The 12620-nt window shown below is 37.3% G+C and overlaps 2 protein-coding genes across 2 annotated transcripts in view; both read right to left on the reverse strand.

Annotated features, from left to right (window-relative positions):
- The window catches only part of XRN1 (5'-3' exoribonuclease 1), a 32997-nt gene extending 26236 nt beyond the window's left edge, over positions 1 to 6761 (reverse strand). Inside the window, 9 exon segments of the mRNA XM_088528520.1 lie at positions 45 to 213; positions 305 to 392; positions 2209 to 2291; positions 2531 to 2641; positions 2758 to 2867; positions 3055 to 3152; positions 3958 to 4190; positions 6686 to 6727; positions 6729 to 6761. Of these exon segments, the coding sequence (XP_088384646.1) occupies positions 45 to 213; positions 305 to 392; positions 2209 to 2291; positions 2531 to 2641; positions 2758 to 2867; positions 3055 to 3152; positions 3958 to 4190; positions 6686 to 6727; positions 6729 to 6761 (967 nt within the window).
- Positions 6762 to 7831: 1070 nt separating this feature from the next.
- The window catches only part of ATR (ATR checkpoint kinase), a 33326-nt gene continuing 28537 nt past the window's right edge, over positions 7832 to 12620 (reverse strand). Inside the window, exons 42-47 of the mRNA XM_088528550.1 lie at positions 12443 to 12593; positions 11831 to 11987; positions 11543 to 11696; positions 10441 to 10592; positions 9262 to 9367; positions 7832 to 8081 (exon numbers count right to left, since the gene is read on the reverse strand). Coding sequence (XP_088384676.1) covers positions 7908 to 8081; positions 9262 to 9367; positions 10441 to 10592; positions 11543 to 11696; positions 11831 to 11987; positions 12443 to 12593 — 894 coding nt within the window. The 3' untranslated portion in view covers positions 7832 to 7907. The remainder of the gene's footprint in view (positions 8082 to 9261; positions 9368 to 10440; positions 10593 to 11542; positions 11697 to 11830; positions 11988 to 12442; positions 12594 to 12620) is intronic.

The raw sequence follows: 12620 nt of genomic DNA on the forward strand, positions 1-12620 counted from the left end.
TATACTTATGTAACTCTCTATTCCTTTTTTTCACTCCTACTTACCTCCCAATTCTGGCAAGATAGCCATGTATGTTCTATAAAGTAGAGGCAGTGCATCATGGTTAATATGTAAGTGAGGTAGATGAGGGATAAAATCATTGCCTACAAGGAAACCCATTAAGATCCAATCATCTATTATTCTTTCAATATCATATTCAAAAGAAATTTTGTCCTGCAAATAAAAAAAGAAAAAAAAAAAAAGGACATGAAGTTTACACACAAAGTCTTCACACATTTTTACTGACAATTCCATCAGAACTTACTTTTACTGGTGAAAATTCATAATCAATATATTCTCTCATTAGTGATAAGTGTAGTAAATGAAATGTGGTTTCTTCTGGCGCACATGCTCTGTAAATTATTTAAAATATTAAGTCAATTATTTATGAACACTTTGAAAACATGTAATTAGTAAATTCAAAGTTATCTAAAAATACATAATTATACTAGGATTGTATTTTTTCAGAGGATATAATGTATAAATAACATTTGCATCTATTTTATGGTTAGTTTTGAGTCTAAAATTTTGCCTTAGAATCCTCTAAACAGCACATGTCACTGCACTGTATGGAAAACGGCTAGTCGACAGAAAGTCTAGCAGCTTTGCCTAGTACTGTGTTGCTATAACTAGCTACTAGGTAATTATTCTATTCTCCAAAACAAGGGACAACTTCACCTAATCTCGTATCAGTATACTTCTGCTCATATTACATAACTAGTTTGATCACATACAGAGAACACAGATTCATGTCTAGGTTACATAGGCATTGAAATTCCCAGACATCTGAAATTCTGCTTTAAAAAAAAAAAAAAAAAAAAACCACCACACTCAGTTTGAAGCAATTTTCCAAATGCACACTTTAGTAGTAGCTTTAAAATATGGTATTAAAGTGCAAAAATGACAAATCTATAGTTTCTGGCATAAGTAAATCAATATATATTCATTTTCCCTTCTCTTAATTAAAATTAGCTAATATCTAAACCAAAAGGCTATTAAGATTAGCAAGATGAAGACTTTGATACACTTTAAATTGGAAAAGACTATTTCAATTTATAGATACTGTAGCGAGCTAAGAGCACCTCCAAGGACAAGCCAGCCTAAGCAACCTCATGTGCATGTGCCTATACACAGCTGACATTGTCCAAAGCTCTCCAAAGCTCTTGTGCATGAAACTCAGAGCTATATGAAAAGTACCAAGCCAAGCCTGAGCTACACTCGGCTCTGTGAAACATCAGACCCGACTCAGCCACTTTAAGTGTAACACTGCAATTAATATCAAAGAATTCTGGAAAATACAGGTTGATCCTGTAAGGATCCTTTATCCCTTTATTTTTTATGTCATTGGATCTGAGAATCCTGATACAAAACAATGAACCTTTCTCAACCAATAAGTTGCCAAGAGCCAGATGCCTATTTGAACTTGTTTTAATATTTTCAAATTTTCCAAGAATAAAATACTCACTAAAATGACAATAACAGAAGGCAATGAAGAGCTGCATTTTTCAGGCTTTTAAAACGTTACAGAGTAAATTACTGTAATGAACAATTTTTTCTAGATACAAAACAAAACATACACAAAGCAATGTTTGACAAAAAAAAAAAATGCTACTAGGAGATCATGTCTTCTCATTCATATTTTTATAGAATTAGCCCATCAAAAGGGTTTTTTTTTTTTTAAAGGAAAAGAATGGTGGGAAAATGACATTTGCTTTTAATATGACTTTATTCTAACTGATTATTATCTACAGATTACTTCAAATGGGCAAACCCAGAACAAAAGCACAGAGCCAGCCACTTTTTAGTCATTATTCTAGTAACTTGCTTACATGCACATAGCCAGAGAGATGTATACAGAGGGGCTTTTTGCTTTGTTTTTTAATTTATAAAGACAATTACGTAAACTGTCAATTCAGCTTGGGCTGCTCCGTTCAGAGTATGGAGCAAGAAATGAAAAGTTCTAAAGATTCTTAACAGCTGCCCTGATAACATGCATTTTCCCTTGCTAACTAATTCACATGCCTAACAAGTTGGTTTCTCTAAATTCACATTTTTCTAGCAAACCATAAACAATGACTTTATAATTAAAACAATAAAAAACATGTTTTTATGACTCTCTATCTTTTCAATTTCATCTCATCATACATAGAACAGTTAAAATCAATTCACCTTTGAGATTTTTTACCACCAAATCTGACTTCTTCTCTCAAGAGTGCAAAGTGTGCTTCATGACTAGTTAATCCCAGCATAATCTGTTACAAAGAGATGTTAGAAGGGTTTTATGACATTTTAAAACTGATATTCACGACATGAGAAATATCAAGAAATTTTGCTGATTGTTCTGTTGCTTTACAAATTTAAAAGTTTAAAAGAATAAAAATAACGTGCCTGTTTAATAACATTTTAGTACTTCATACAGTTACAATACAGAAAGACATTTAAAAGAATAGCACAATTATAGACATTGGTTGTTTATATTAAGTCCACATACCAAATCAGCATCTAAACCATAGAGACAGTGTCTTGTGTTTGGATCATGGTGGGGCTTTGTTTTTTCAGATCTGATGAACTCCATAATTTTATGTTCTCCTTCTCCTGGAGTCTGCATACAAAAAAAAACAAAAAAAAGGAAAAAAAAAAAGAAAAAAGTTAATTTGTAGGCATTCTGCTATAAAATAACAATTTATTTTAAGTAAATCATTAACAGAATACAATGACCTCATGGCCTGATAAGTAGACTGTTACTCCTTGCCAGGATTTGTCTGTGGAAATCTTCATATTTACAAAATACTTAAGATGTTCGTGCAATCTGGCCATGAATTCAGTTCCTGAAAACAGAAATCTACAAGTTATATACAAAACATTTCACGAGTCATTCAAGATTACATTTACACATCATAGATATTAGTGAAAAACAGCAAGAAAAATAATTTATGTCAGAGATAAAGCGTATAGCTGTTTATAAGCGTTTATTTTTACATCTATGCTTTCAAATTAAATAATAGATTATATTACCTGGTGTAATACAGTTAGAGTCAAATCTGGCTTCTGTAGGGAGAGTTTCTCCCTTTTCTAATGCCTTCTTTATTTTGTCCTCTGCTTCTTTTGCTGATCTAAAACAAAGGAGAGTAGGGTGGAGGAGAGAAGAAATCAATTTACTCAAGTAGTAATGCCCTAACCACAGCTTTTCCCACAAAATACAACATGCATGGTTGCTTTTTTGAAGAGTATTAAAAATAGTCTCCATTGTCTCCAATGTAAATGATTTCTTTTTTTTCCCCAATAAAGGGGGAAAAATTACTAAGATACTGTTAATATCTACGTTATAAAGAAAATCATTCAGTGACTGATCACAATGAAAGCAAATCAATATTGAAACAATGGGTATATTTGAAAACGCTATTCCGGACCAATAAATAGCATGCAAATTGGTAACAAGTGAAATAAAGCAGAAACTCTGGAATACCACCCAGCTCTAATAATTTTTCTCCATTACTACCGGAGACTACTACATCACTCCAGCCTCCCTTTGCCAAGAATTCTATGAACATGTTCTAAATGAGAAAAAAAAAAAAAAAAACACTAGTGGTTAAAAATGATTTATTGTATTCTTCTCCTACACAATTTTAAAAAATGTTAAAAACAAAAACAAACAAAAATATTCCCAAAATCATATACAGAGAAAAAAACCTAGCATAGTGAGTTAACTTCCTTTTGTTTTGAATTACAATTTTAAGAATCAACATTTACAAGCAGTTACCTTCAATTACCTAAAAGTTATATCTACTGTCAATGGTGCAAGTAGTCAGAATTTATTTCACATTTCAGTGGATACATTTAATGCCTTATTTGTTTGTGTTTTTTTTCCTTTTCTTTTAATATTTGTGTTAAAGACAGAACAAGAACAAATATTCTCACCTAAAGCGTCTCCCACGCTGCTGATTCATTTTTGCTCTTGGAGCTACTCCATCAACAGCCATGAAGAAAACCTTCCTTGGTTTAATAATACGAAACAGTACCTCCAAATAGTGAAAAATATCAGCAAAAATCTTATCTTCTGAAATTCTGAAGTGAACATCATCATCATTGGGATGTGAACATTGATGTATAATACCATTCATGTCCAGGTACAAGTTATCAAATTCTGGAATCTAAAAATGCCACACAGTTAGTACTTGTTTTGTCACAGCTGAAACAAGGCAAATTACTGCCAAAGGCTGAGGATAATAAAGTCTGAAAACAAACTGAGGTAGGAAGACTTCCTCATGATTGATCGTACAGCAAAGGGCTAAGAATATTTTGACTGGCTGCAGTTCTCCTGCAGATGCAATACCATATTATGGTTTCCCCAGTGAACAGTCAGTTGAAGAGATTGCCATCCCATCTGCGCTGCTTTTGCTACACTAGAGATTCTATTGCCTTTGCTGTGCCAAAGCTGTACAATGCACCAGACAAATGTCTCAGGTTACCAAAAAAAAAAAAAAAAAAAAAGCCAACAAACAAAATATTTAAGAAAAAAAAACACATTTTGGAGGAAGAGTTTATTTTTCACTTATACAATTTTGCATTGCTGCATGTTAAACAATAAAAACAACAAAACTGTAGATGAAATGTCCAACACTATTTTGCAGCAGAGCTGGCTTACGAAGCTCTAGAGCTCTCCCTGCCAATCAGTTCCTATCAAGACCATTACATGATTCCAATAGTTGTTTGTGCATCTAGAAAAGTGGAAATTACTACCAAAAGCTGTAGGCTTAAAAACAATTCAGCAATTACCCCCTCATGATTTCCCAAATGGCTTTTCTGTCAACTCTGGTGTTTCAAGGATTTCTGTTGACTTCGCTTAACAACCCAGTCCTTCCCATCTGTGGAAGCCAAGCACCCCCAGACGCATCACATACTGCTGAGTGCATGAAATGAAGGCGATACCTTTTTTATTGCCAAAAGGAACCAACGCACGCAAGAGCAATTTGCAATAAACAAACCTACTCTTTGATCCATCACTATGCAAATCCTCCTCTCTTTACAACTGGAAAAAGAGGCTTCACTTTTTGTGGTGATTTGTGATATTGTTGATGACTTATTTCTACGTGGTTTGTAAAGACAAACTGTCAGACGTGTATTTATGATCCAAATTTAGAGAAATGTAGCTCTGCTTTAGTGCCAGGAATGAAGAGGAGAAACACCAGGCAAGACTTGAAAGATCGCTCATCACCAGCAACAACTTCTGCTGCACATAACCTTCAGTACGCTTTAATTTGATAGACAAACAGGACTCAGCGATATTTCTGTACCACTTTTGAAATATTTTCATCAAAACAGCTTTGTGCCTTGTGACACGAATGAAGCATCATGGTCATACACCATTCAGAAACTGATGACATTAGAAGAGGCAAGAATATTATGCAGTTATATGTATATAGCAATTGTCTTTATTCTGAGTATTTTTTTCTCTAATAACAAATAGATAGCTACTGATAGGTCACCTTTCAGAGCTACAGTGCTTATAACTATACTAAACAAAAAATGCACCCTCTTCTTTTGAACAAAACCACTTAAATGTGTTAAATAAAAACAGACAACTTTACATATTCAGGAAAATGGGCAGTGGGGCACCCAGATAGAGGAATACTAGAGAGCAGCACACACATAAGTATTTTAGATGCAGACATTATCCAGACTTCAAAAGACAACACACAGCACAACAGCAGCCTTGGCACACGGTGGTGGCAGCCCCTGTCGGGCACACGCAGTGCTGCCTTGGCCTGCGGCGGGAGCAGACACACACCGAGCTCAGCGCGCTTCGGAAGAGCTTGAAGTCGCCAACAACTTCAGTGTGCAGCCTAGGCTACAGAACCAGACTCTATGAGACACTGCAATGAAATCCAATAAATCTGAGGCAAAGAGTCACTCTTTCAAAACTGTTTTACCTCACGAAACTACAGGAAAGGGTCAAAAGTCTAGGTTTGGAGACATTGAGTAAAGAATACAACAGTTATCTAATCTTTTAAAACAGTCTCTACTTAAGGAACAAGGCATTAACACGAACACACGCCTCTAATTCACTGCCTAACGGCTCTCAGAATATCCTATCGAGACTCATCCATAACACAAAGGAGAAACGAAACCAACAAGTTAAGACCTTGCACCCAACAGGTATCCAACACTATCCTCAAATCAAGGGTTGTGTTTTCCTCCCGGCCAGCCGTTAACAGCGCTACTCGCCGCTCCCTTGCCCAACTTCAGCCCTCTCCGCCCACACCAAGTCCCCGCGCGCCCGGCGACCAGGAAGCGTGGCCGGGGGGCCGCGCCGCGGGGCGCAACAAGCGCCGGGGCGGCGGGGGCTGCGCGGGGCTGCGGCCTCGCGGCGGGATCGCGACGAGCCCCACGCGGGCGCGGAGTGCGCGGCCCCGGCAGCGAGGCGGCGGGGAGGGGGTGCCCCTCACGACGCCTCTCTCCGCGCTCCCCCCCGAGCGCTAATACCCTCGCCCCTCGACACCTGAACGGCTACTTCGCCCCAGGCGCTTTCGAGAGGCGCCGGAGCCGCCGCTCGCCCCCCAGCTCGGCCCGGCCACGGCGGCGGGCAGGATCGTCTCCCCCAGCCCGCCCCGTCGCGACGGCGGGGGCTCGGCTGCTCTCGGCTCACCTGATGCTCCTTCAGCACCTGGCTGAGGCAGGGGTAGCGCTCCCGAGATCCAGCGGTAGAACTTGGGCACCCCCATGGCCGCCGCCGCTGCCGCCCCGCCGGACCCAAACAAGTGCGGGCGCCGCTCCGCCCTCCTTCCGGCGCGCCGCGCTGACAGCCGGGCCGCCGCGCGCCGCCCACGGAGGGGCGGGCAGAGCCTCCTTCTGCCCGCCCAGGACACCGGGAGCCGCCGCTTTTCCGTGTGGGGTAGGCAGGGTGGCGCTGGCGCCCTCTCCCCAGCGGACAGATCAAAGCAGGGGCCAAGATGGTGTTAGCAAAAATCTTCGACAATTGGACAACGCTTCAGGAAGCTATGCCGAGTTCCTCAGAGGAACAAAAGCGGCGCGAGCAGGCAGGCTCCCACCCCGCGGGAAGGGAGGCACCACGGCCACGAAAACGGGACCCGCGCTCCTCTCCCAGACCGCTAACACGTTCAAAAACAGGGTACAAAAATAATTTAAAAATGGCTCTTTCGACCCATACTTGTTTTAGCAGAGGAAGGAAGAGCAGAGGGAGAGAGGTGTGGCAGAAGCTGGTAACTAGTACAGGCCCTGAGATCATGATATCCGAGCCAAAAATAAGGCAGCGTGAGAGCTTCACTTCACTAAAGGAGAGTTACCAAACAGGGTAAAAGTACGTGGGATTATGAAACTACTACAAAATTTTAGACAGTGGAGTGACTGCACAGAGAAACAGCACAAGCAACCAAAAATAGAGTTTTATTGCAAAAACAAAATACTGATTATTTTTAGAAAGCCCTTTAGACCTATGACTTCAAAAAGTTGAAAGCACCAATTTATAGAAGGCCAGTATAAACCTTTTATGTCAACTGTCCTAACCTACAACCGAATGAATTACAAAAACTCTACCAAAATACAGTATTTTACAGTTAGCATACAACATTCTTTGAGAATAGTTCACAGAATCATCCATTATGTACATAAGAACTCGCAGATACAGTCTTAACCATTCACAAGCACTGTTCTCCAAGTGTATAAAACATGCCATAACACGTATGTCAGCAAATGTAGTCTTCATAACGTATACTCCAAATTTACAGTTTACAGAGGCTGCTTAAAAATCACAAATCAGAGATGATGAGTTAGAATATAAGTGCTTAACACTTTTAAAGAATAGTGTAACGACATCATTGTGAATATTATCTTTCCAAAATAAACAAATTTCACATATATGGAGCCCAGCCCATATACATCTGGCAGAGAAGGTTGTCATCACTTGCTTCTTGAATAAGGTAATGAACATGTCCCTCGATAGATAAAGGTAATCCTTTTATTCTGTTTCTAGTCTTAATCACACCTTGCAGCCGCTGTTCTATATCAAGGACATGAGTTTTGGCCTGCAAACAAAGAAAAAACAAAAAAGAAAAAGGATCATTTCTACTGTGTTTGAACTTCCATGCATTAAAATACAGAAAAAATGTTATCTTTATCAAGATACTTGAAAATTGTAGGCCAACTTAACACAAGCCCCAAATTACTAGAATTTACTTTGAAAATAATCAAACACTTTTAAAAATCATTCTCTGAGATGGTTAGATATTGGTCAAGACGGCTAGCCTAGAAAATTCAGGCTGAAGTTAAGAGCAACAAAAAATAAAGTTTAAGAAGAGGTTGTAAGCAACCTGTTTGAGGTTAATAAGTTTTGTAATGAGCAACTCAAAATAAGCAGTTCTGAAACCCACTTACAGTATCTAATTCATACAAGTTATAGTCAACCATTTTCATTCAGAGCTCCACTTATCCAACAACAACAACAAAAATTAACATATATAACTACATGGGTGGTCTTGTAACTAAATGAAAAGCTATGCTGACATAGTAAGCATTTGAACACAAGATTATTTTCTGTGCTCAGAGAGTTCAATTAAGCTTTTTGTTGTAATATAGCTTCAATACCTCAGTTTTCTTGATTTGTTGCTCTGTTCATCAATGCTCCCTAAGCATTATCTGCTATTACACATTCGGTCCTTTTTACTAAATACTCTTCTTAAAGAGAAAAAAATGCCAAAATTTGGCAAAAGGCAAAGTGAATACATATTATATTTTAGATGAATAATATTATATTTATCAGCAGCTATAAAATACTATGAATATTTTTTCCACATGTAACAGGCATTTATTCAGTAATAAGCTTACACTCACAAAAGGCACAAAAACATGCAAGGGGAAGACGCCTGATAATCACCGTCACTGCAAATTTGGAGCACTCTGCCACAATCAGTGATGGGAAGCAAAAGTCTTCCCTATTCTACTGTTCTTATTGATGTCCTTTTTCTAGTAACGTTAATTACAAAAATACAGACTCTTTACAATTACAATTTTTATCAATCAAAAATATTATAATAATATCCTAGGGATGAGTACTATTAATTACTATTAGAGGAAAAGATCAAATATTTTAAAATTTAAAAACTTAAGAAAATTAAATTTCCAAGTAGAAAATACATAACTATATTGGAACCATAACAAGCACTGTAGTATTTGAAAGGGCTTATGTTAAGCTTGCTTGCAACTAACCTTTTCATTGACAACTTCTCCGGTTTCGTTCACCAGTGCTTTTGTATTTCCTTTGACAGGTTTACTCCACTCCACAAGAGGATCATGGAGAAAAGTCTTTAACACACTAAGTAAATACAGATATAAAAATACATGTACAATAATCATTATACAATTTCTTTAATCTTAACATATGAATGTCCTACATCTGTTTTTCTAAAGACAAAATAAACAATAATATCTATGATAGTGAGCATTTTCTTAGTTTTTTTGTCATAGGAGAAGGATATCAGCTAGACAATACCACTTCTAAGACAAGCATAAAACAAATTTAATTTACTGTTTTATGCAATGATTTAAATTATCTGGACTTTCCTGTGTAGTTTTGCTTTCTCCCTTGAAACCTGTCATTCAGAAGAACTTTGCCAGTTCATCCTGGAATTATATGTGCTTTCTGGAATTCAGATTATCTACTGAAGACAATATATTTCCCAGCCATTCATCGATTTTAAATGACATCTTCCACAATCTTATGAAGCAAACTGCTCTCTAATTTGCTTCTGACAGATTTGTTGTCTTAGCTGAAATCACTTGCATCTGCTATTTACATTAGCCTGAATGACTCTGTCTGAAATGAATTAGAGAGAACTGACCCTATCATTTTGTTATTTGAAAATAAACCTCACCCAAGAGCTAACAGTGATCTTTCCAGATGACACACACTTGCAATTGATTTTGCTCATAGACTATGTTTTTGCTATTCTCTCACATATTGGTAAAGAAATGTTTTCATTCTTACTGTGCACAAGAAATCTTGTGCTTATGCCAAATACTAGAAGAACAATCATTTGATTTTTCTCCCATGTCTGAAAAGCCAGGTAAAAATATTGATTTAATTCAGCACAAACTAAGAAAATTATATAATAAATGAAAAACATATACTTCAAGTTGTTCACAAATTTTTAATACATAAACATATCTCTCTATAGTGGTAACAAAGCACTGAGATGAATCTAAAAACCTAGTAGTGAATATTTATATTGATGTATATAACTGCATGCCATAGTCAAACTGAGCTGCATGACTGGCATATCATATGCCAGAACTGGCCTATTGACCAACAGTTACTGTTTCAGATTATTGGAGTATAGAATTTTTTTTTTCCTCTCCCAGAGTTTAAAGCAAAACCCAATACCATACCTCATTAGAGGCTCTCGCTGATCCCGCATCAGCCTCATTGTCACTTCACAAGCCCTTCGAAAAAGACCCTCTGTTCCCATCGGACCCATTCCATTAACCATATTATGGGTGAGACGAAAAGGAACAATTTCTGGAACTTCAAAAGTTTCTCCCTTTAAATTGATAAAAATAAAGTAATATTAGGCATCGTTAATTAAAACGACTAGTAATCAATAGCAAAGGAAAAGTAATCAAACAATGGTAACCCCCCCAGCATTATCTGACAGTATCCCAGATGACACAAGATGTTTCAGATCACCGTTCCTTCTCAACTGATTGGGGCAAATTACTATGAATAAAGGATACTAGTTTCTAAATAACATCTATTTTCTTGTTTTAAAATAGTAATATAGGATCTAAATATCAATCTCTCCATATACACAGATAATATATATTACTGTCCATCGTCTCAAAATTCTAACCTGCCTTTTTTCCCCTAACCATATATAACTTTTTTTTTTTTGATAAAAACTTCTTTTTTTTAATAATTAAGGTTATGTAGACAATTTAAGCTTTCTGACAAGGTAGTAAAATTCTATACTAACAATATCTCTGCTTCACTGATCTGAATTAAAAAAGGCAGAAGTCCTACACCCAACAAAACTTGCAACAGAAATCCCAAATCACACTCTGACTACAATTTCTATTGTTTATTTTTATATAACCATCGGCATTTCTGTATTGAGTGTTATAAACACAAATAAACTCTTCATAGCAGCAGAATTAGGCATCTAAGAACAAAAAGACTATAATTCTAGCTTTGTTTGCAGGGGTGCTAGTGAAGGGGGAAGAATCAAAAAATACAGACAACCCCAAATACTCTATAATTTGGATGCATATAATGTATCCAAAGCATGCTTCTCCAACGTTGCTTAAGTGGAAAAGCTGTCTGCCATTACCCCGGTATATAAAACAGCTGCGTACTCCTTACGTGTCCAAGATTGCTTTCTGGTATAAATACGAAAGTGAAAAAGAAAAGTGGAAAAGAAACCCTGGACAGTAGAAAAGTGTAAATTATATCCATGGAGAGTGAAGAGCAAGTTCAGCAAGGGGCCTTTCTCACCTTATTGAAAAGACAGTTGAAATCCACATGAACACATTCACCAGTCAAAGAATCAAACAGGATGTTTTCACCGTGACGGTCTCCTAAACCAAGTATATAACCTACCATCGACATTACTGCCACGGAACGACAGTAGGCTGACCTACTATTGTACCTGTAGGAAGAGAAATCCATTACAAACGGTTAAATCACCTCCTTTACATGCCCTTATTATGCATTAGCATCACTTAAATTTATTGAAATATATAAAATAGATATTCCTGAGCTAGCCCAAACCCAGTCACTCACCATGAAGTAGGATCAGGAAATGTTCTAAGAAACCATTCATGAAAAAGAGGAGGATGACGGGGCAGTAGGACTTCTTTGAACATTTTCAGCTTTTCAGACAAAGGTGCTGATTTTGGAAGCATGTGCTGACGTAGTTCCTTTCCGGTCATATAGATACCTGTAAAAGACCACCCAAACAGGAAGCCTATTATATGTACTACCTGTACAGTACATGTACTACACACATATGCAGTTATCACAATGTAACCCAAATGGTGTATTTTTGATTGGACAAACATTTCCATAAAATAGAAATAAATGAGCACAGAGGGAAAATAATGCACAGAACGTTCTTGGCGGGGGGGGGGAGGGGACAGGAATATTTTCTAAAAATGCCTGAAGAAGCTTCTCAGTTAAGCAAGCCGTTTTACACAAATCAAAGCCACTCATTATCTTCAGCTCATTCCACACTCACAGATGCCTGCATACATTCAAAAAATTTCTGCCACAAATTCTTAAATTTTAGGGGTTTATATAATTAATGTAAATCCATCCAAATTCTAACATCCTCTCTTTTCTCTTTCATCCCATAAATTACCCTCAGAAGAATGTTACATAAAAAGAGTTATTTACCCTTTTCCTTGTAAAGTTTTATCAGGATATTTCTTAAACCAGCAGTATTGTTCACCCATTCAATTATGCCGCATTCATCATTTAATGGAATAACTGCGTAAGTTCGGATATGGAGTTCTCGTCTACGTGACTCTGCATCTTTTCTTAAGCACTACTCACAAAAGAAAATAAGTAAAAT

This window comes from Tinamus guttatus, unplaced genomic scaffold (assembly GCF_059628265.1).
Source record: "Tinamus guttatus ecotype Peru unplaced genomic scaffold, ASM5962826v1 Tinamus_guttatus_pri_ptg000311l, whole genome shotgun sequence".
Lineage (NCBI taxonomy): Eukaryota > Metazoa > Chordata > Aves > Tinamiformes > Tinamidae > Tinamus > Tinamus guttatus.